At 42.7% G+C, this 24,659-nt stretch overlaps 1 protein-coding gene across 1 annotated transcript in view; it reads left to right on the forward strand.

The window, feature by feature from the left end:
- Positions 1 to 24,659, forward strand: part of COL24A1 (collagen type XXIV alpha 1 chain) — a 241,707-nt gene that overhangs the window by 89,703 nt on the left and 127,345 nt on the right. The window contains exons 8-12 of the mRNA XM_040407488.1: positions 1,938 to 1,982; positions 14,908 to 14,961; positions 18,251 to 18,295; positions 22,669 to 22,722; positions 22,864 to 22,908. Coding sequence (XP_040263422.1) covers positions 1,938 to 1,982; positions 14,908 to 14,961; positions 18,251 to 18,295; positions 22,669 to 22,722; positions 22,864 to 22,908 — 243 coding nt within the window. The remainder of the gene's footprint in view (positions 1 to 1,937; positions 1,983 to 14,907; positions 14,962 to 18,250; positions 18,296 to 22,668; positions 22,723 to 22,863; positions 22,909 to 24,659) is intronic.

Here is a 24,659-nt window from a genome sequence, read left to right on the forward strand (position 1 = left end):
GAATAGTGAGTGCAGCTCTGGCGTATAATACCTGCTGTAAGTCAGGAATAATACAGGATGAGTAATGTAATATATGTACACGGTGACCCTACCAGGAGAATAGTGAGTGCAGCTCTGGAGTATAATACAAGATGTAACTCTGGATCAGTACAGGACAAGTAATGTATGTACACAGTGACTCCCCCAGCAGAATAGTGAGTGCAGCTCCGAAGTATAATACAGAAGTAACTTAGGATCAGTACAGGATAGTAATGTAATGTATGTACACACACAGTGACTCTACCAGCAGAATAGTAAGTAGAGCTCTGGAGTATAATACAAGATGTAACTGAGGATCAGTACAGGATAAGTAATGTAATGTATGTACACAGTGACTGCACCAGCAGAATAGTAAGTACAGCTCTGGAGTATAATACAGGATGGAACTCAGGATCAGTACAGGATAAGTAATGTATGTACACAGTGACACCACCAGCAGAATAGTGAGTGCAGCTCTGGAGTATAATACAGGATGGAACTCATCAGTACAAGATAACAGACTGACAGTACAGACTCAATATATGTAGCTTGTGTGTGTGTGTGTATATATATGTGTGTGTGTGTATATATATATATATATATATATATACTAAAATGACATAAATGTTGTGTGACCCTATCCTGCGCTACGATTACTCTCGTAAACTGCCTTCGTGCTTTTAGCCCTTAGGCAGAAATCCCACCAAATGGTTAACGTGTTATGTTATGGAGCCCTGCCTGGTTCTTGTTTCCGAACGATGACGGTGCACATTGTCATCTCAACTGTGTCTAAAAAATTTTACATTTACATTGTTTTCAGCATTTCAGGAAGACCCCTCTAATTAATGGCTGAACTATGATGTTGCTTTACTGGTACTCTTAAAGTGCTTTTAAGGAAAAAAAAGAAGAAATAAAATCTTGAATTTGTTATTCCCTCTCATCTCATTCCAAGTGTTTGTTCTGATGTTCTTTCCCCAAACACTGAGCACTGTAAATCACATACTGTATATACAATACCAGATGCTCAGCAAACCTGCAATTAAATAATGTTCCCAGTGGGCACATAGTAATAATTTATATTATTTATTCTTAACTAAACTCCAACCGAATACATACATATACATGTGTAGGCGCAGTGCATGTCCCATTACCCGGGTTAGTGGTTAGTATTCTACAGACCTACACAAAAAGCACATGGATTATGGGATTAGGTTCCACATACTTTCAAGGGTCCATGCTTATAGCTGTATCATGGCTCTCATTCTACCTGCTGCATGGAGCCATGTCCCCATAATTCTCCAGTTGGTACAGAAGTATCTGGCATGTTCCTTCTGACACTGTTCCATGGAGCACTGGGAGAATCACCTTGCAATATGGTGCCATATGGAGCACTATATATCAGCACAGGGCCTCAGGGACTTCTTGTGTATGTACAGTCTACATACACATGTTTCTACCACTTGCATGAGGCCTTAGGCTGAAAAGAGTGATAATCTAAAACTTACAGTTGCAGAACTTTGCTTTCCTAAAGCTGGTAATACCTATATGTTTAAAATGGGCCACCGTAAGATAATGGGGTGATGGTCAGCGGATGACGTCATAACACATTGTCCCTCCTGAAAGCCAAAAATGTTAAAGGGGTTGTATGATTTTATTAAAAATGTTCTTTTATTTCCCAGAAACAGTTCCATTCTTGGCTGCGGGCTGTTTATTATATTGCAGCTCAGCCCCATTCAGGTGAAAGGAGATGAGATGCAGACATAACCTATAGACAAGAGTGGTCCTGTTTCTAAGAATTGAAAAAAAAATGTAAAAAAAATTCATACAACCCCTTGAAACCTGGATCAATATTAACGGCTGGACAACCCCTTTAATGTACACGTGCATTGGGTTTATATTGTGGTTTATTCTCTCTGTAGGGCCCAAAGGGTTATCCCGGACCAACAGGCCTACCAGGAGAGAAGGTATGTTCTAACATGTTTTAACAAAGAATGATCCATTGATTGAATCAAGTATCTGTTATTTTTGCAACAATTGTTTGTACATTTTTTTTTTTATTCACTAAATTCAAGTCACTACATTAAAAAAAATCTTGAATTCTCACAGTTTTCACTGTGGTGCATTCTATCACAATAGGCTGACGCTTTCTGTTCTGTAGAGATCACTTTCCAGCAGTCATCTCATTATCCTCACAGATAGAATTACAATGCTATATATATGCTAGCAGAAAATTAAAAGAGAACACCTGGGAAAAGTAATAGGATTCAGCTGAGACTGACAACGTATAAACTGCTTGGTCAACTATCACACAACTAAGGTGTTGCACTCTTTATTTAGGTTCTATAGTGGGATATACATTGAGGCAGGGCACTAATACTGGCTGGCATCTCCCCTTGCTGTGATACACGTTGCCACTCCGACATGGTAATGGTCATACAGATTATGGAAATTCCTCTTGTGGTATTTCCAGGCTCTTTCAACTTGGACCCATAATTCAGCCCAGGTGGTCGTTGGCTGCTGTGCATGGGAGATCAGTCGCCCCACCCAGTACCAAACATTTGCGATGGGGGAGAGACCGGGCGATTGAGCTGGCCAGGGAGCTGCTGGATACCCTGATGTTGTGTAGCGCGGGCAGTGTGCTTGTGAGCATTACCTTGTTGAAACACCACATCTAACTGATTCAAAAAAGGCAGTAGGACTGGTTCCATGATGTCGTTGACATAACGAAGGCTGGTCAATGTTCCCTCCATTAATAGAAGGCAGGAAAGACCATGGCAGCTAATGGTGCCCCACAACATGTTACATGACGGCATTAGGCATTCTCCAGCCCTCCTCCTCCGAATTCTGATGCAGCCATCATTAGTACCAAGGCAGAACCTGCTTTCATCACTGCACATTATTGTTTGCCAATCATGCCTTTAGTGAACTCTCTTGCAGCACCAGTGCAGGCGCTCTTGGTGATGATGAGAGTTCAGTGGCATATGAGCTACTGGAGTGCATGAATGCTGACATTTTCTTATGGTCCGAGAGGTCACTGCGTGGGCTGCTGCTGTACCAATTTGCGATGCTGTAACTGTCCTTTGAGATACAGTGGCTCTTCTTATATGGTGCTCTTGGTGTGCTTCTGTCGACAGGGGCGGACTGGCAACTTAAAGTGACCCTGTAAAAATAAATAATGGCACATCCAAATTGACAGAAGGACGGGCAACAAAAGAAGGGGGGCTCAGCCATAAAATATGCAATGCAGGCCACAGAGAGGTTGAGCGGCGGAGCAGGAAGCCATGAGTCTCCTGTGCCCACCACAGTACTTAACTGTATCTGGGGTACCCAGCTGGGTACATAAGTATTTGATGCTCCGTCCTATTACTGTTGAAAGCATCAGATTGTTACATATCCAGCAGCCTGAGGAGGGCTTGAGTGGCCCCTCTGGGCATCGGCCCACCAGGAAATTTCCCTGTAGGGTTTATAGCCAACCCTGTCTGTCAATCTTGACTGTCCAGAACCTTTTCTACTTGTGTGAGTGCCCTCTTTTGATCAGTGTTGACACCACCAATGCACTACAGAAATGTCTCATCCCACTCTTTTCAAGGTTTGATGGAGGGACCAGGCAGCTATTCGGCCCTTAGAAGTCCATTAATTGCACAATTGGTGCACACTTTTGTCAGGTATAGTGAACAGTTCAGCAACACCCAATCAACAGTCCCGTAAGCGAGAAGGCAAAAAAAAAAAACAGTGCTGCCTGACAAAAAACAACAACAGTGATGCCAGGCATAGAAAGTCTTTGGGGCATCTCTATGTAAAGTAAGGACCATCTGTATGTGAAGTAGTATGAAACCCCTTCCAGCACTATCATATCGTAATAGGCTTATTATCTTAACTCCTTCTAGGTGTTCTTTTTCATTTTCCAGTAGTGTATATAGATAACATAGGAAAGCCACACATGTAGAAAATAAGGTCAAATCCCACACAGTTGGATGTGCAGGATCTGATCTTATTTTCTACACTTGAACAGAGATGATAATTAAATTATCCAAATGTGGTGGAAAGGGGTGGCACTTTGAAGGGGTCTGCCCAGGTGACAAACTCCCATTGAAATAAATGTGACCTTTCGATGAGAAATAAAATGGGTTTGGGGTAAATAACATCACAATCTGCATAATTCTATTTTACAATTGTATTTAAAGATTACAATTTACAATTGTATTTAAACATTGTTCACAAAGTATCATGACATATACAGCGGCGCCTAGGGATCTCACTGCACTTACTATTATCCCTGGGCGCCGCTCCATTCTCCCGTTATGTCCTCCGGTATGTTCGGGGACTTGGTTATAGTAGGCGGAGACTTAGGGGACTTGGTTATAGTAGGCGGAGTCTGCCCTTGTTCTGCTGGGCGTCTCCTTCTCCTAGGCTGTAGCGCTGGCCAATCGCAGCGCAGAGCTCACAGCCTGGGAGGTTTTTTCTCCCAGGCTGTGAGCTCTGCGATGCGATTGGCCAGCGCTACAGCCTAGGAGAAGGAGACGCCCACAGAACAAGGGCAGACTCCGCCTACTATAACCAAGTCCCTCAACATACCGGAGTACATAACGGGAGAACGGAGCGGCGCCCAGGGATAATAGTAAGTGCAGTGAGATCCCTGGGAGCCGCTGTACACTCACCTAAAGAATTATTAGGAACACCTGTTCTATTTCTCATTAATGCAATTATCTAGTCAACCAATCACATGGCAGTTGCTTCGATGCATTTAGGGGGGTGGTCCTGGTCAAGACAATCTCCTGAACTCCAAACTGAATGTCAGAATGGGAAAGAAAGGTGATTTAAGCAATTTTGAGCGTGGCATGGTTGTTGGTGCCAGACGGGCCGGTCTGAGTATTTCACAATCTGCTCAGTTACTGGGATTTTCACGCACAACCATTTCTAGGGTTTACAAAGAATGGTGTGAAAAGGGAAAAACATCCAGTATGCGGCAGTCCTGTGGGCAAAAATGCCTTGTGGATGCTAGAGGTCAGAGGAGAATGGGCCGACTGATTCAAGCTGATAGAAGAGCAACGTTTACTGAAATAACCACTCGTTACAACCGAGGTATGCAGCAAAGCATTTGTGAAGCCACAACACGCACAACCTTGAGGCGGATGGGCTACAACAGCAGAAGACCCCACCGGGTACCACTCATCTCCACTACAAATAGGAAAAAGAGGCTACAATTTGCACGAGCTCACCAAAATTGGACTGTTGAAGACTGGAAAAATGTTGCCTGGTCTGATGAGTCTCGATTTCTGTTGAGACATTCAAATGGTAGAGTCCGAATTTGGCGTAAACAGAATGAGAACATGTACCCATCCTCTGATGACTACTTCCAGCAGGATAATGCACCATGTCACAAAGCTCGAATCATTTCAAATTGGTTTCTTGAACATGACAATGAGTTCACTGTACTAAAATGGCCCCCACAGTCACCAGATCTCAACCCAATAGAGCATCTTTGGGATGTGGTGGAACGGGAGCTTCGTGCCCTGGATGTGCATCCCTCAAATCTCCATCAACTGCAAGATGCTATCCTATCAATATGGGCCAACATTTCTAAAGAATGCTATTAGCACCTTGTTGAATCAATGCCACGTAGAATTAAGGCAGTTCTGAAGGCAAAAGGGGGTTCAACACCGTATTAGTATGGTGGTCCTAATAATTCTTTAGGTGAGTGTATATGTCATGATACTTAGTTCACAATGTTTGGACCGATGAAAGGTCCTCTTTAAATGTCAGTTTTTTGTGTTTTCATTAAACATGCTTTTAGCAACTTCCAGTATGTGCTAGAACAAGTTGAGGTGTGCCTCCATTAATAACAGGCAGACATTATTAAAATGAACGGCAAGCAGCTGTTCATTGCCTTGAGCCTCGTCTCATTTTTGTGCTGATAAAAATAAATTAGCACCAAAGTACTTGTTAATCTCCTGAACGGATTTCAGTGCTGTGCGCTCCACTGGGGGTGGGATGTCTTCATGATACCTGCCATGTGTCATTAATCACTGCATGAGTCAAATCATTACAGAGCCTGCTGAAATGTTGTGCAAGGAACAATCATCCCTCAACCTCTGCTCGGGTAGTTGTCACGTCTGACATCCGCTTTTGTTGTTCAGGTTTTATTTGTGCTTTGTTCTACAGCTATGTGCAGTACAGATTTGTTATATGGTACCCATAGTTATATATGCCCAGTTTATACTGTAAATTGGACCTCTACTTACAAGAGCATCCATGGCAGAAATCTGAGGCCGACACTTTCATTTCTGCCATGGACGTGCAGCCGATATATCGGTGAAACCATGTGGGGCTTACCCCCGATTTTAATAAGTGGAAGCCACAAGAAGAACAAACACACTCATTCTACTCGTGGATATTTTTCTTCCATAGCATGGATAAAAATCAGCCCATTTATTTTTTTTTCAGAACATGTGCACGGGGGTTTCAAAAACCCAAATTCACATGTGCAGAGGCCGGGTTGGGGGTCCCCTAGACACCCATGTTGCTGCTCTCCAGAAGCAATGGTAAGGTGTGATGCACCCCAATAAGAAATAAGTCTAGAGAGTCAGGGTCTGCAGTTAACCAGTGTGCTTCTTTACTGTACAAAACAACAGTGATGGTCAGTTCGCAGTGTTCGCCAGCGAACACATACGGAATGCCATCTTTAGTAAGGTATACTGTGCCTGTGCCGGGAGCCGGTCTGAAATCAAATGCAGTCACCGGGAGCAGGCAGTTCCTAGAACAGCCCGATGAAGGCCCCGGCGGCTGTTCTCTGAACTGCCTGCTTCCGGTGACTGCATTTGATTTAAGACCAGCTCCTGGCACAGGTAAGGGCTTACCTGTGCATCGCCGGACGGGTGAGTATACCTTCCTAAAGATGGCAGCCCGCATGTGTTCGCTGGCGAACACTGCAAACTGACCATCACTGCAAAACAATACAAGCAAATCACTGAGCTGGCTTCTCCAGTCTCCCTCCAGGCAAAACAAGGTTTCATGCTGAGATCAGGCCTGAACTAGCTGTCCTGATCTCTGTCAGAAGACTGGCATCTTGGCCAAAGGCTGGCAGCCCAGGGTCTGTGGCTTAGGCTACTTTCACACTAGTGTTTTGGGCCGATTAGTCATGGATCTGAAAAAACTGATCCGTTACAATAATACAACCGTCTGCATCCGTCATGAAGGGATCCGTTTGTATTATCTGTAACATAGCCAAGACGGATCCGTCATGAACTCCATTGAAAGTCAAAGGGAGACTGATCCGTTTTCTATTGTGCCAGATTGTGTCAGAGAAAACGGATCCGTCCACATTGACTTACATTGTGTGCCAGGTCCGTTTTGGCTCAGTTTCGTCAAGCGGACTGCAAAACGCTGCAAGCAGCGTTATGGTTTCCGCCTCCAGAGCAGATTGGTGACTGAATGGAGGCAAACTGATGCATTCTGAGCGGATTCCTTTCCATTCAGAATGCATTAGGGCAAAACTGATTCGTTTCGGACCGCTTGTGAGAGCCCTAAACGGATCTCACAAACAGAAAGCCAAAATGGCAATGTGAAAGTAGCCTTAGTCTTCAGTGTTGATCGCGAATATTCTAATTGCGAATTTTTTATCGCGAATATCGGCACTTCGTGTATTCGCAAAAATCTAGAATATAGTGCTATATATTTGTAATCGCGAATATTCTAGTTTTTTTTTTCCATCAGTACTACTGCTTTTTGCTTATGGGCCAATGAGAAGGCTGCAATGTCTTTGTCTGAGCTTAGCAACATCCCTAGCAACCAACAGGAACGTTGCCTACCCCTTACTATTAAAGAACCTCCCCAGCAGCCATTTTCTGCAGTTTTTTGCAGTTCTGAGAGAGAGAGCAGTGTCATTGCTGTGCTCTGTGCTTTGCTGAGTCATCTGGATCCTTATTTAATTTCATTAGATAGTTAGTTAGCTCATATATACACTCACCTAAAGAATTATTAGGAACACCTGTTCTATTTCTCATTAATGCAATTATCTAGTCAACCAATCACATGGCAGTTGCTTCAATGCATTTAGGGGGGTGGTCCTGGTCAAGACAATCTCCTGAACTCCAAACTGAATGTCAGAATGGGAAAGAAAGGTGATTTAAGCAGTTTTGAGCGTGGCATGGTTGTTGGTGCCAGACGGGCCGGTCTGAGTATTTCACAATCTGCTCAGTTACTAGGATTTTCACGCACAACCATTTCTAGGGTTTACAAAGAATGGTGTGAAAAGGGAAAAACATCCAGTATGCGGCCGTCCTGTGGGCAAAAATGCCTTGTGGATGCGAGAGGTCAGAGGAGAATGGGCCGACTGATTCAAGCTGATAGAAGAGCAACGTTGACTGAAATAACCACTCGTTACAACCGAGGTCTGCAGCAAAGCATTTGTGAAGCCACAACACGCACAACCTTGAGGCAGATGGGCTACAACAGCAGAAGACCCCACCGGGTACCACTCATCTCCACTACAAATAGGAAAAAGAGGCTACAATTTGCACGAGCTCACCAAAATTGGACTGTTGAAGACTGGAAAAATGTTGCCTGGTCTGATGAGTCTCCATTTCTGTTGAGACATTCAAATGGTAGAGTCCGAATTTGGCGTAAACAGAATGAGAACATGTATCCATCCTCTGATGGCTACTTCCAGCAGGATAATGCACCATGTCACAAAGCTCCAATCATTTCAAATTGGTTTCTTGAACATGACAATGAGTTCACTGTACTAAAATGGCCCCCACAGTCACCAGATCTCAACCCAATAGAGCATCTTTGGGATGTGGTGGAACGGGAGCTTCGTGCCCTGGATGTGCATCCCTCAAATCTCCATCAACTGCAAGATGCTATCCTATCAATATGGGCCAACATTTCTAAAGAATGCTATCAGCATCTTGTTGAATCAATGCCACGTAGAATTAAGGCAGTTCTGAAGGCAAAAGGGGGTCCAACACCGTATTAGTATGGTGTTCCTAATAATTCTTTAGGTGAGTGTATATAATACAGATAGTTAGTGGGAGATAGTCAGTGTAGGTTAGATAGTGATATAGTGTAGCTGATAGGTTCCAGTGCAGGATGTTAGGTAGTGTGATAGGAATTACTGTGCTGTGATAGGGATTAGTGTCTCTGTTAGACATAGTGCTGTGATGTCACAACAATACTTAGTGCACCAATCAGTAATATGTAGTCAGACCTGATAAAATGTGAAGTTGCATGTATTGCACAAAACAAATGCGCATCATTAGTGCCGATTTGTGCAATCGCGAAAATAATAATTCTAGAATTCACAAATTTATTGCAAATATTATGCGAAAAATTTACAAAATATCATGAAAACTAATATTGCCTATGCCGCTCATCACTATTAATCATTTGGCTGGAGCTCTGGTCAACAGGCTGGTAACCTGAGGTCTGTTGTTCAGCATCCCCATCTCTGCATCTTCTTCTGGTACCTCGTGCAGTCTGGCAGAGTCTCTCTTACTAAACACTGGTCCATATCTGCAGTCAACTAGAGTCTCTGACTGCTCTCCTTATATACAGTTAGAACCTTCTAGTGGGAGGGGTGGAGACCCATAGCCTAAACAGAAACAATGTTACAATTTCTGTCTATCATAGACTTGTATGGTGCTTCAATGCAAGGTTATGGGTATGAATAAGCAGTATTTTTTCAGACATAAGCAAGTCTTCAGCCATAAATAACAGCGCTAAACCAGACAGTCTGGAGGACAAGGGGGTCTGTTTCGTCTCCCCTTCCAAAACTTTGCATAGGTAGAAAGTCATAAAGTTCTCTTAGTATTAGCTGGCTGTGCATTAACCCTTTCCACAGTGCCATTAAACAGGATATATTACAATAAACATATACATGCAGTTCAACAATATGAAACAATATCAGTGCACACAACAGCATAAATCACAGTGAAAGTTAACAGTAAGTGGGTTGATGGCTTTGCACAGTAGCAATTAGGGCAAATGTCCACAAATGTCCATAGTCCAAAGTACCCTTGCTCAAGGGCACCACACATGCATTGGACGTGGAATCTGCTCCTAAATCCTCATCAAATTCTGAACATAATAGAATGGGAGGTTGTGCCACATATGCTCCTACAGCTCATTACACAGCTAAAATTGCCATGTAGCCCAATAAGCATTTTTGCCTTAAAAAATAGCAAGTAGCAAATAAAATAGGATATTAAATAATGTAACAAAGTAGCAAATAAAATAATATATAAAGATGGCTCGTCACTGCTCCTTACATGCATGTTATAGTAGATACTCCAATTCCCAATAAGATAGCAGTCCTCTTTAAGGACTAGTATTAGCAGATATGTGTCCAGACTTCATTGTCATTAAAATAACTGCCTTAAAAACTGTTGAATTGATCTAATTTATGATCATTCTGGGAAATTTCTGCCCAGGAGGCAGTGACAAAAATTGCATACAGTATGGATACGTTTATGGCTTTTTGCTGAAACATTTCTTTCACTGCTAAAACGCTTTGCAAATAAGTACACCGTAAAATGTTGATAAGATCAGAAATCTGAATGGAAAGTTAAGGGCTTTGATCTCGGTTCTTGCCTGTATTTATAACTGTATTATGCTGCCAAAATCTCCATCTTCCATATGTGCGTTTATATTGGTATTTATGAGAATGACTTGGAAAAAATCCCTCACGTCTATCACACAGGCGACATTAACAGTAACTAACAGAATTTTTTTTTTTTTCCTGCGGCCATAACGCATCAGAATTTTACCAACCATTACCACTTCAATACACAGACCTCTCTGTGGTTCTGCTAAAGTGAACTTCAAGAAGGGGGAATATTGTACAGGGAGTGCAGAATTATTAGGCAAGTTGTATTTTTGAGGATTAATTTTATTATTGAACAACAACCATGTTCTCAATGAACCCAAAAAACTCATTAATATCAAAGCTGAATATTTTTGGAAGTAGTTTTTAGTTTGTTTTTAGTTTTAGCTATTTTAGGGGGATATCTGTGTGTGCAGGTGACTATTACTGTGCATAATTATTAGGCAACTTAACAAAAAACAAATATATACCCATTTCAATTATTTATTTTTACCAGTGAAACCAATATAACATCTCAACATTCACAAATATACATTTCTGACATTCAAAAACAAAACAAAAACAAATCAGTGACCAATATAGCCACCTTTCTTTGCAAGGACACTCAAAAGCCTGCCATCCATGGATTCTGTCAGTGTTTTGATCTGTTCACCATCAACATTGCGTGCAGCAGCAACCACAGCCTCCCGGACACTGTTCAGAGAGGTGTACTGTTTTCCCTCCTTGTAAATCTCACATTTGATGATGGACCACAGGTTCTCAATGGGGTTCAGATCAGGTGAACAAGGAGGCCATGTCATTAGATTTTCTTCTTTTATACCCTTTCTTGCCAGCCACGCTATGGAGTACTTGGACGCGTGTGATGGAGCATTGTCCTGGATGAAAATCATGTTTTTCTTGAAGGATGCAGACTTCTTCCTGTACAACTGCTTGAAGAAGGTGTCTTCCAGAAACTGGCAGTAGGACTGGGAGTTGAGCTTGACTCCATCCTCAACCCGAAAAGGCCCCACAAGCTCATCTTTGATGATACCAGCCCAAACCAGTACTCCACCTGCACCTTGCTGGCGTCTGAGTCGGACTGGAGCTCTCTGCCCTTTACCAATCCAGCCACGGGCCCATCCATCTGGCCCATCAAGACTCACTCTCATTTCATCAGTCCATAAAACCTTAGAAAAATCAGTCTTGAGATATTTCTTGGCCCAGTCTTGACGTTTCAGCTTGTGTGTCTTGTTCAGTGGTGGTCTTCTTTCAGCCTTTCTTACCTTGGCCATGTCTCTGAGTATTGCACACCTTGAGCTTTTGGGCACTCCAGTGATGTTGCAGCTCTGAAATATGGCCAAACTGGTGGCAAGTGGCATCTTGGCAGCTGCACGCTTGACTTTTCTCAGTTCATGGGCAGTTGTTTTGCGCCTTGGTTTTTCCACACGCTTCTTGCGACCCTGTTGACTATTTTGAATGAAACGTTTGATTGTTCGATGATCACGCTTCAGAAGCTTTGCAATTTTAAGAGTGCTGCATCCCTCTGCAAGATATCTCACTATTTTTGACTTTTCTGAGCCTGTCAAGTCCTTCTTTTGACCCATTTTGCCAAAGGAAAGGAAGTTGCCTAATAATTATGCACACCTAATATAGGGTGTTGATGTCATTAGACCACACCCCTTCTCATTACAGAGATGCACATCACCTAATATGCTTAATTGGTAGTAGGCTTTCGAGCCTATACAGCTTGGAGTAAGACAACATGCATAAAGAGGATGATGTGGTCAAAATACTCATTTGCCTAATAATTCTGCACGCAGTGTAGTTGTAAGACAGATACTAAAATGCATCTGTTGTGGCCATGTTTGGGGTGGTTCCAACAATATGATGGGTCCTCCAGACACCGTCGAGGTGTCACCACTTGTTGCTGCTCTCCGGACGGGATGGTAAGGCCTGGTGAACCCCAATGAGAAACAAGTCCAGAGAGTCAGGGTCTGCAGTAAACCAATGTGCCTCTTTACTGAAGGAACTCAAGTGGAAAACAACACAGACAATGCACTAAGCTGGCTTCTCCAGTCTCTTCCCTGGTAGAAGAAGGTTATATGCTAAGGAAAGGCCTGAGCTAGATGCCACTCTCTCTTTCTCAGAAGGTTAGTACCTTGGCCAAATGGCTGGTGGCCTTAAGTTTGTGGCTCATTCGTCCAGCTGGCCCCCTGGTCAAACGGGTGGTGGCTCAGGGTCTGTGGCAGAGTATCCAGTCTCAGCATCTTCTTCCGGTCACTCGGTTACTGCAGTCTGGCAGAGTCTCTTCTACTAAACACTAGTTCCTATCTGTAGACAACTAGGGGCTCTAACTCCTCTCTTTATATACAGTTTCCAACTGAATTAGAACCTTCAAGTAGGAGGTGTGGAGTGGAGAATCACAGCCTAACCAGAAACAATGTTGCAATTTCAGTCTGTCATAGACTTGTATAGCGTTTCAGTACAAGTCTATGCGAATGACTACGTTTTTACAGACATAAACAACACAGCTAAACCAGGCAGTTAATAGATTAGTGTGTCTTTTTTCCTCCAAAACTTTACATAGTCCCTTATAGTAGCTATGTAAGACCTCTAACTTCTCAGTGTATAGATAGAAAGTCCCAAAGCCTCTCAGTATTAGTTGGCTGTGCATTAACCCTTTGTACAGTGCAGATATAGCATTAACAGTGCAAATGAACTGGATCTATTACTTAAAAGATTTAAAATGCAGTTCCACAATATCAAAGAGTATAAGTGCACACAACGGCATAAATCACAGTGCAAGTTAACCATTCCAAGTGCACTAAAGTAGTGATGTGATGGCTTTGCATATGGGCAAATGTCCACAAACGTCCATAGTCCAAAGAACCCTTGTTCTGCACATCCACAATATGGCCATCTACCATCTTACACCATATACAGTGCAAAGTGATGTCATGAGCTCCAGCTGTCTTCTGACGTCTCCACTTTACTTTTCCCAGAGGTCCCTTAGTTAGTCAGTGACTATAATGAGCTAACCCTGAGGCCTGCCATAAAAAACTGATGATAGATGCCAATCTAGCGCAATAGTTTACTAGATGATAGCACCAACAAATTATTCTATAAATCAGCTGGCGTCACAGCAGTTGCAGCCCTACCAGCCCGGTAATGCCATCAATAGCTCTGTAGTCATCAATACTATTACTGACCAAGACATACACTGCAAATTAAATTTACATATATGTTCATTTCCTTAAGAGCATTTCAATGACAAAAAATATTGAAACACTCCTCTTATCCAGGGGATGTTCACCTTTTTAAAGGTCAGTCAGCTCCAACAGAGGTCACATAAGAAGCCGATCACAGTCCATGGCCGACCATGTGGCTACCCAAAACAAAGCCTCAGACTCTTCTCCTCTACTTTTGCCAGGAGCTACAATTCCACAGCCCGACGTCAATGTCTCCTAGTAAACACTCCAGTGCTGATCGGAATAAATCTCACTCTTTGCCTACACATTTCAGCAGAAATCCTTTGTAACAGTAGCTCAGAGATTTTATATTACATTTTCCATTTACATGTCTGCAGTGCACTTATTAAATCAACCACATTAACTGTGGCTTGGCGGCTGCTTCGAAAGTAAAACAAGAGGCCAAATTTAACAGAATCTGTCACGTTATAGACAGCACGAGGACGCCAAAATCCTCATAGTGTGTATGTCTAATAGGCCTGGAGTTCACACATACTGGGAGTCATATACGAACCTATTTTTAATGCCAGTTTTTGCTGTTACAATGTTGCACGACCCCCTTTGTGTGACTTTCTGAATGTCAATCCTACAATATATTGCGCACGGGCATTTTTGCGCTGCGTTTGATGCACAGGAGTGTCCAGGGTGCGGCGGGGGCGTGCTGGAACCGGACTCCGACCCTGACAAATTTATCTACATTTATGTTTGGAAACAGACGTAAATGTTGGTGAAAAACAACTCCAATCAGGGGCTGGTCTAGTTTTTTTCTGTCGGGTGCATGGACCGCTGAAGGTGCGTCTAATCTATGATGAGTCGCATCTTCCACCAGCAAAGCCAGGGCAAAAGGGGAGTAAAAGACCGGCGTAAAAAAAAATCTCTAATGCCAGCACTTAGTAAAATAACGACACTATTGCATCTGAATAGAACAAGTGTTCTATGATAAGTATGATAAAGTCTTGCTGTAGCAGGTGTCATCTGGATATTATCACTCACAAAGTGGATTCATTGTTACTAATTAATGTTAACTGTGTTTTGTTCTGTTTTTATTATTCCTTCTAGGGAATTCCTGGGCTGGTTGGCGTCGTGGGGGCACGTGGTTTCCCTGGCAGGCAGGTGCAGTAACTGTGCTTAACCATTTTAGGCTGAGTATCAACAGCCATACAGCATTTTACTAGTTAAAATACAATTTTTATGTTGAGAAAATGAGTCCGCCATCTTATTCCGCAATTTATGGAGAGCAGACTCAATCATCCATGCTTGTAGGGCTGTGGTGTTTTTGTATATGGCCCACAGCCTCATGTATACAAATCTGATAGACCTATAGAGGACCCCTCTAAATCAATCTGTCTAAAGATATCCGTGCAAATATTTCAGTTTAAACTTGGACTAATGAGTTGTACAGAACCATAATCCAGCTCCCATAGTATTATTCCGAAAGGCAAAAATATGATAGCATGCTCCATCAGATGCCGTATCAGGCTACATTCCCATGTGCGTTGTTAATTCTGGTATTGAGATACGGCAGAGGAGATCAACACCGGAATTAAACGGATCTGTTTAGATTTTACCCATCAGGATGCATCCGTTCCGTTAGGATGCGGTTGTGTGAAATCAAAAAGGAAAAAAAAGTCTGTCACTAAATACATTGAAAGTCAATGGGTAACTGATCCGATTTTTTTTATTTTAGGCTCCTAAAAAAAAATGATCCGTCACCATTCACTTACATTGTTTTCAGTGCCAGATCCGTTTTTATGACCGGACACAAAACCGCAGTTTGCAGCGGCTTTGTGTCCGGTCACAAAACAGAATGCTGCGGAATGGAAGACGTCCTGATGCATCCTGAACGAATCTCTTTTCATTCAGAATGCATGTGGGGACTAAATGGAAAAGTTTTTTTTTTGTCCGGTATTGAGATCCACAGGGGAGATAATCTCTGTGATGCTGTGCCATATGGTGGTGACGGTGCCACAGAAACTGCTGACGAAATGTAGTATCATTTTATGTTTTATCATTTTAAGCTTAGTCACTATATAAGTATATGGACTTCTAAGGGCGGCTTCACAAAGTGCGGATTTTGGCTAAAAATCTGTTCCATTTATTTGAATGGGGCAGCAAGTACACGGATTTCTGCAAATCCCCTTCAGGTGAATGGTACTTTTTTTCAGTCGCGGAAAATTCTGCAACAAAATCTGCGGAAGCAAAATGCACCAAAAAAGTGAAGTACATTGAATGCACCAATTTTTACTCCTCCCTTGAATGAGAATTATCTTGAAAAATAGATGTGACTAAGATGAGTCGTAAAATGAGCTAAATTTATAAATGGCGTCCATGACTTTTGGGCACAAAATACTGATATGAGTAAGCCAGCCATCAGGTGTCAAAAGGATGGGGAAGCAAATATTTCTCGCAGATGATGGTTTGCTACAATGTATCCATTATAGGCAATCTGTTTTGTGAGCCTGACAGATTTTACTTGCACTTACGGTATATGTCAGGAGAGGTTACGTGTCCTCTTTAGTGACATGTCTGTGTTAGGAAATAATTGTATTGCCATTGTACTAACCATTCTGGAGCATCTATTCTTATGACTCTATGCTGTGCCATTCCTTTATTATTCCTGCTAGAAGTTTATGAATAAAGGTACAGTTGGGTGTTACAAGTTGGTGGGGGGTGTCCCTGCGTAGTTTGACACTATCCAATCAATGCTGCTAGTTACAGACTGTGCAGAGACACCCCCCACCCAATTGGTAACACCCAGATGGACCTTAATTCCTAAACTTCTGGCAGGAATAATAGAGTAATGGCACAAAATAAGCTATAAGAAAAGATACTCCAGAAAAGTTATAACACAGGGAATGCCAGTAGTTACTAAAACAGACCTGTCAGGAGAGGGGAAGGGTCCTCTTTAAGCACAATCAAGGCAGGGGAGCACTGATGATGTATTTAGGTCATACATGACTAAAAAGAACAATGTTTCCAGTCACCAAGAGCAAGCAGAGATTGTAAAAATGGCAAAGAAGAGAAACACAAAGTATATCAGAAATATGTATAACTTTCTAGTATATAGTACTTAAAGGGAACCTGTCATCAACTTTATGCTACCCACACTAATGGCATTATAAAGTAGAGACAGTTTCTTATGTGCAAAAAAAACAATAAACGCCTTTTGAAACATAAAGTAGAGAAAGGAGAGTTGATTTCAGCGGTTGTCATTGAAAAGTTAAAAGTAAGTGGTTGCCGAGAACCAACATCACAATCATTGCAGACTGGGCCTGGAAAAGAGTCCCGGCCACCTGAGAAGAGTCCTGGTCATTCATAATCTCCTGCTGATGACTGACCGTCTTCTACCTAGTTTTCTCCATTTCTCTCTAGCAGAGAACTGCCAATCATCAGCAGATGGTCGGGGAGAGCAGGAGATTATAATAACCAGGACTCCTCTCAGGTAGATTGGACTCTTTTCAAGGCCTGAGCTGCAATGATTATGATGCTGGTTCTCAGCAACCACTTACCTTTAGCTGATGAGTGACACACCGCTGAGATCAGCATTTCTGTCACTATTTTATGCTGCCCTCAGTGAGGTTAGCATACAGTTGATGACAGGTTCCCTTTAAACAGCACGTTTCAGCAGGACCAACCATATTGAACCAGCACACTGCCTGGTAGGGTTGACCCTGCTAATCAAAGTAATACCTACAGTATCTTTTGAAAATGGTTTTTGGGGTTCCTGAGAAAAAAAAAAGACATCTTCTTCATGCAACTGAGGGCTTCAGTGCACCAAGGGGTGGGGGAACAACAATGGCGAGCTGCGGAGCCGAGGTGCACTGAGTTACAAGACCCCCGCCCTTCAATGCACTGAAGCCCTCATTTGCATGAAAAACTGCATTATTATTTTTTTCAAGGGAAAGCAGCAACTGATTTTCACAAGACAGGTATCCCATTGATCGGTAGGATCAATCCTACCAGGCAGCATGCCTGGTTTAATAGGGTGGATCCTGCTGAGAAATACTCAAGTACTACCAGACACAACCCATGGACAGGTGTGATGCTGTTTCCGTAAAAAAAATTAAAATCCTGGACGACCCCTTTAAGGTTTATTTGCAAGACTAAACAGCAGGTGTCTTTAGATCCATAAATGCCACTAACTGGCAAAGTGCATCTTCCTATAAGACACAACCTTCAAATGCATAAAGTGTGTACGAGTTTCTTGCACTCGAAATATTCCACATTAGAGGATCCAAACCGACGAGCCCATCTGAAGGCAAAGTAACTAAGAGCCATGAGAGCATTTGTGGGTTAGTGGTTTTCATGATGACTTTGCTAGAGGCAGCTACTACTTGTATACAAGAGAGAATAACACAACCGTCTCCATAGGAAGCTAACCTACTTCATCTCTTTATAACAGGGCTTAGCAGGACCAGAAGGAATCCCAGGCCCTAAAGGGATTGGAGTAAGTCGCTGCATTTTTTGGCATGTGCGGAGTGTTGAGATGTAATGATCATGTGTGAAATCACAGGAGGGGGATTGATACATGCTTCAAAGTGAAAACCATCTTATTTCTCAAAACATTAAAAAAACAAAGGTTAAGAAATATTTTTTTAAAAAATTCCGCCTGGGGCACATTTTGAAGGTGAGAAGCTTTCTATCCTGAAGTCAGCGTTAGAAATGTTTATGAGATTAGGCCCAGAAAATCATATTTGTTTCTAATACTGTACGGAGCAGGAGCTCCGTACAGTATTAGAATGTATTGGCTCCGATGAGCCGAAGTTATTGCTTTGTACTGTAAAAAAACTATTTCCTGAACTCTGGTTCGGTTCCAATACTTCAGCTCATCTGAGCAAATACATTCTAATACTGTACGGAGCTCCTGCTCCTGTTTCATCCGAAGTCGATTCGCTCATCCCTATTTGTTTCTTCAGGTTCAGATTGGAGCAAATATATATTTGATTTGGAAATTGCATGAATAGCAACTCCATAGTATTGACCGTACTTTTCCTGCAAATCCCGTTATCATAATACCTGCTGTTGTAAATGACTGGCTGCTGGCGGAACTTCAAGTTCAAGGGGTTGTCATAAACTTACTTCTTGACCACTAATCCTTAGGATAGGTCATCAATATCAGATCAGTGGGAGTTAGCTGTTCTTACAAGCTACAGACCCCACTCCATCTACTGTGTAATGGCCATGCCTGGTTCCATCTACTGTGTAATGGTCATGCCTGGTTCCATCTGCTGTGTAATGGCCATGCCTGGTTCCATCTACTGTGTAATGGTCATGCCTGGTTCCATCTACTGTGTAATGGCCATGCCTGGTTCCATCTACTGTGTAATGGCCATGCCTGGTTCCATCTGCTGTGTAATGGTCATGTCTGGTTCCATCTGCTGTGTAATGGTCATGTCTGGTTCCATCTACTGTGTAATGGCCATGCCTGGTTCCATCTACTGTGAAATGGCCATGCCTGGTTCCATCTGCTGTGTAATGGCCATGCCTGGTTCCATCTGCTGTGTAATGGTCATGTCTGGTTCCATCTGCTGTGTAATGGTCATGCCTGGTTCCATCTGCTGTGTAATGGTCATGTCTGGTTCCATCTGCTGTGTAATGGTCATGTCTGGTTCCATCTGCTGTGTAATGGCCATGTCTGGTTCCATCTACTGTGTAATGGCCATGTCTGGTTCCATCTACTGTGTAATGGCCATGCCTGGTTCCATCTGCTGTGTAATGGCCATGCCTGGTTCCATCTGCTGTGTAATGGCCATGCCTGGTTCCATCTACTGTGTAATGGTCATGCCTGGTTCCATCTGCTGTGTAATGGTCATGTCTGGTTCCATCTGCTGTGTAATGGTCATGTTTGGTTCCATCTGCTGTGTAATGGCCATGCCTGGTTCCATCTACTGTGTAATGGCCATGCCTGGTTCCATCTACTGTGTAATGGTCATGCCTGGTTCCATCTACTGTGTAATGGCCATGCCTGGTTCCATCTACTGTGTAATGGCCATGCCTGGTTCCATCTGCTGTGTAATGGCCATGCCTGGTTCCATCTGCTGTGTAATGGTCATGTCTGGTTCCATCTGCTGTGTAATGGTCATGTCTGGTTCCATCTGCTGTGTAATGGTCATGTCTGGTTCCATCTGCTGTGTAATGGTCATGTCTGGTTCCATCTGCTGTGTAATGGCCATGTCTGGTTCCATCTACTGTGTAATGGCCATGTCTGGTTCCATCTACTGTGTAATGGCCATGCCTGGTTCCATCTGCTGTGTAATGGCCATGCCTGGTTCCATCTGCTGTGTAATGGCCATGCCTGGTTCCATCTGCTGTGTAATGGCCATGCCTGGTTCCATCTACTGTGTAATGGTCATGCCTGGTTCCATCTGCTGTGTAATGGTCATGTCTGGTTCCATCTGCTGTGTAATGGTCATGTTTGGTTCCATCTGCTGTGTAATGGCCATGCCTGGTTCCATCTACTGTGTAATGGCCATGCCTGGTTCCATCTACTGTGTAATGGTCATGCCTGGTTCCATCTACTGTGTAATGGCCATGCCTGGTTCCATCTACTGTGTAATGGTCATGCCTGGTTCCATCTACTGTGTAATGGTCATGCCTGGTTCCATCTACTGTGTAATGGCCATGCCATGGTCCATCTACTGTGTAATGGTCATGCCTGGTTCCATCTACTGTGTAATGGTCATGCCTGGTTCCATCTACTGTGTAATGGTCATGCCTGGTTCCATCTACAGTGTAATGGTCATGCCTGGTTACCACAGCATTCAAGTGAATGGGACCAGTAACCCAGCACCAGAGCTTGGTAAAACAGCTGATCTGCTATCCTATGGATAAGTCATCAAGAAGTAAGTCTCGGACAACCCCTTTAAACACAGGAAATTGTATATTCTTGATGACCCTCAAGTTTGATATTAAATCATGCCCACTGTTATAGGGAGTAAGTATGATACAATATGGTATTAAGAAATTACTATTCAAAACAATTTTCTAATATTCAAAGTAGCTCCAACATTGATGCCTCAATTTAAAGAGGAATGTAAGTTGTATCCCTAATAAAAATAATAATAATAATCTGCATAGTGACCTTCCTTTGTTATTCCTCCTAAAAATGTAGGACTAAATTGACACTGGGTATTACCAGTTGGGGGGGTGTCTGAGACTGTCTTATCAGTGCTCACAGTCCAAGGACACACCCCACTCTGACAACTGAAATAGTAACAGTTGTCCATTTATTTATAAATATTCAGGAGAAATAACAGAGGAATTTCACAGCTGTTTTGAGGGGATACCCTTTCACTGCGCTGTTATGAGGGAATACCCTCCGGAATTGTCATTTCACGGGGCAAAACATACTTACTAAAACATATGTGCCGGGAGAGGTGACAGGTCCTCTTAAAGCGCCTTATTATTGCTGCTTGCTTCTAGTGAACAGATAGTATGGACAGAAATGCCAGAAAAGAGGCACTCCTGTGATGAAGAAAGCCTCTTGATATAATTGTAAGTGTTAATTAGAGTCATTCAGACCCTGCTGTTGGATAGGTTGGGTCTAGATATTTTCAGGCCTTTCTGAGCAATGCAGAACATTGTGCTTACATCCAAATGCAGTAGCTCAGAACAGGGTACGTGCACACTGTTCTTGTTATGTGATGTTATTCAATTCTTTGTAATGTACCCATTATAGTTATGTATGGATCTGTCGGGGTTAATAATTCTGACCCGGTCCCTGCAGGAAGTTAGTGGAGGGACTTAAGTCCGTCCCTAGCTCAGTCTATAGTTAGCGGAGTGAGAAGTGAGAAGTTGTTACTGTGTTAAGTGCTCACTCCTCAGAGGACTAGACCTAAGCTCCAGAGAATTGCTATGTCTAAAAGATCTACCCCAGGCTCTTGTGAAGGTGTGGATAGATTCACTAACATTGACTATCAGTGCATGTTAATCCATATCACTAGGACTTACCGTCCAGCACCAGTGATGGAGCAAGATGATCTGGTTGTAAAGAAGTGGGCAGGATGGGAAAAAGATATAGGAGGCCATCTGTCCACAGGAACATGGAGATGTCACTGGATCTTTGTGAATCTCCTACATTCCCGTCACCATAAAATAGCTGTAAGTGGCAGGTGACAGATGTACTTTAAGATACATTTGGTCTTATACCATAAATACCAAGAGTTAGTCACTTCCTTTCTTAGAAGAGAGACTTATAAGTCACGGAGAAGACACAGACAGGAACATCTAAAGTCCCTCAACCTTGCTTACTAATCTTCCATACAATGAATTAATCATGGTTAAATATCGCACTTTACCACCCTTACGACACAAGTGAGTTGTCAATCACCGGATTAGCTAATACTACAAGAGGAACGGAAACCTGAGCAAGTTATGGCAGCCCTGGATTCTGCATGTACAAACACAACAATCAGACAGTGGACAGAGAGGGATTATTCTGCATCGAGAGGTTTAGTAACATATTTGTATGGGGGAAGTTGTCTACAAGTGACGATTAACATTTCATATCTCCCCCGAGCTTGGCAGCTCTAAAGCACAGCAGACGTTCCCGGGCAAATTAATTGTATTTATGACAGATCTCCTGTATGAATGATACACATTTAACAAGTCCACTCACCAGGCAGATGTTTCTTTAAATACCTCCGGGTTATTTTCATGCATGACTTGTGTATTCCATTCTGCATTTTCCAGTAAAGCTTTGACATACTCAACCCTCAAAGAACTAAAGTTGTTTGACTGGATCCATAATAGTAGACTGTACAATTTGGTGTAGGTTTAAGAAACCTGTAATACAAATAAGAAATTCTGTATTTATTTTAGGGTTTTATTGGAATACCTGGGGTGCCAGGACCTCCCGGACCTGAAGGAGAACGAGTAAGTTTATTCTAAAGTGCCATGAAATATCATTTAGAGCTTGACCAAGGCTCTCAGTATGGGGTCTTACTACTAACAGCTCAGTTAGCTTGTGAACAACAAAATCTTTTTAAGTGCAGATTTTTTTGTGCTTACTCTCAGGGGATACCAGGGCCAGTTGGAAAGACAGGACCCAAAGGTGGGCAGGTACGTAGAAAAGGATCTTCAAGAATGTTTATTAAAAAAAAAAAGTCAATTGTCTTTGTATCATTTTATGAAAAAGATAGAATTAGTTGACCAAAGTAACGAGAGAGCTTATGACATTTTCATAAAAAGATAGGGGGGCATTTATCAAATCAGATATGTCCGTTTTGTGGCTTTACGAAGTGGCAACTGCGCAGTTTTCTGCGACATTTGGTAAATGTTTGCAAAATTTGGTGTTCCTCACCACTTTTCACAGTGGTCTATATTTAGATGGTCCTTTACACAGGTCGTGAATGGTACAGATGAAAGGGCGGTGTAAATGTGCCGCCGATTACCTGATCATTGGTTAGTCTGATCGTTTGTGCGCACACAAAAATGATTGTTTACAGCAGAGCACGATCTCCAGCCGGCAAACAACGAGTCAGTGTGGGGAAGAGCGTTTGGATTAGCGATCGCCCCTCCCCATACTCTGGAGGCGATCACTGCATGTAAATGCAGCAGTCTTCTCCACCAGCGATCAGCAGATTGTCGGGAAGGAACGCTTCCTTCCCGGCTATCTGCTGTAATATTGTCCCGTGTAAAGGGACCTTAAGAGCTAAAAGTGAGATTAGACCTGGATTATGGCACATTTACTATGTGTGTCTTTTACAAAAGTCGCCAAAAAGTTGCAAGCTACGCCAGTCAACCCCCTGGTGTACTACGACATTGTACTCACTCCAAATATATTATAAAGGTACACCATTTTAGAAATTTGGTGCTGGCACATAAAGGAAAGACAGACTTAAAATGACACAAAAACAACCGTAAATACCCCCATAATGTATAAAAATAATATGATAAACCTAGTGGGGTGTGCAGGTCCTCTAGAACCCAGGTTCACCACCTGAGATACTGTATGTGTTCTCCAAGGGTACATGTTATGTCTGTAGGACAGTGATGGTCAAAATTTTATATTTGAGTTTCAGATCCATTCCAGATCACAAAAAACATGAAATCATTTGACCTATAGTGTTTTTGATATTCATGCAATATCCACAATGGACCTCCAACACTTAAGGAGAGCGCACTGCGCAAGAGAGGCCAGCCTCCATTTCCAGCTATGGGAGTTCGGAAAATAGATGAGCGTTATCTGGGCTATTTCCGGCAGTCCCATAGAGGTGAATGGAGAGGTGGTTGTGCAAGTGTGGTACACTCTTCATTCACTGCTATGGGACTTCCAAAAACAGCCGAGCATGTCCGTCTGCCTATTATTTGGCACTTCTTTAGCAGTGAATGGAGAGCAGTGTGCTCGCCTTCACTTCTGGGTCCCCATCCTGGAGATAGGTGTACTTATCTGACTTTGATAGCATATCCTAGCAGTCTGGGTCTAAACCTTAATCAAGGTACATCTAATGCCCAGTGATACCTACATGTATTTTGTACCAATGCTATTTTGCACGATGAGCCCTTGGGGGTTTAAAACTTTACTACTGAGGATTAATCTCACACAGTCAGACACAGTTCACACTTGGCTGGGACCGTATTAAGCTTTAGTTTGTAAATGTTGCAATTTGGCAAAGTTCAGAGACCTTATAATACCATATGTTTACTATGCCGCTGGCTTTCTGCTCTTGGCTCTATAAAAAGGCCCAAATGATGTCATACAAAGTGCACATGAGCTTTACGGTTCTAAATAGGTACTGTACTGGAAGCCAACCAATCACGCGCTTTCCTGGTCCTTGTAACTGTATAACGTGTTTAGGAAGCACGTCTGA

This window comes from Bufo bufo, chromosome 9, assembly GCF_905171765.1.
Source record: "Bufo bufo chromosome 9, aBufBuf1.1, whole genome shotgun sequence".
NCBI classification, from domain to species: domain Eukaryota; kingdom Metazoa; phylum Chordata; class Amphibia; order Anura; family Bufonidae; genus Bufo; species Bufo bufo.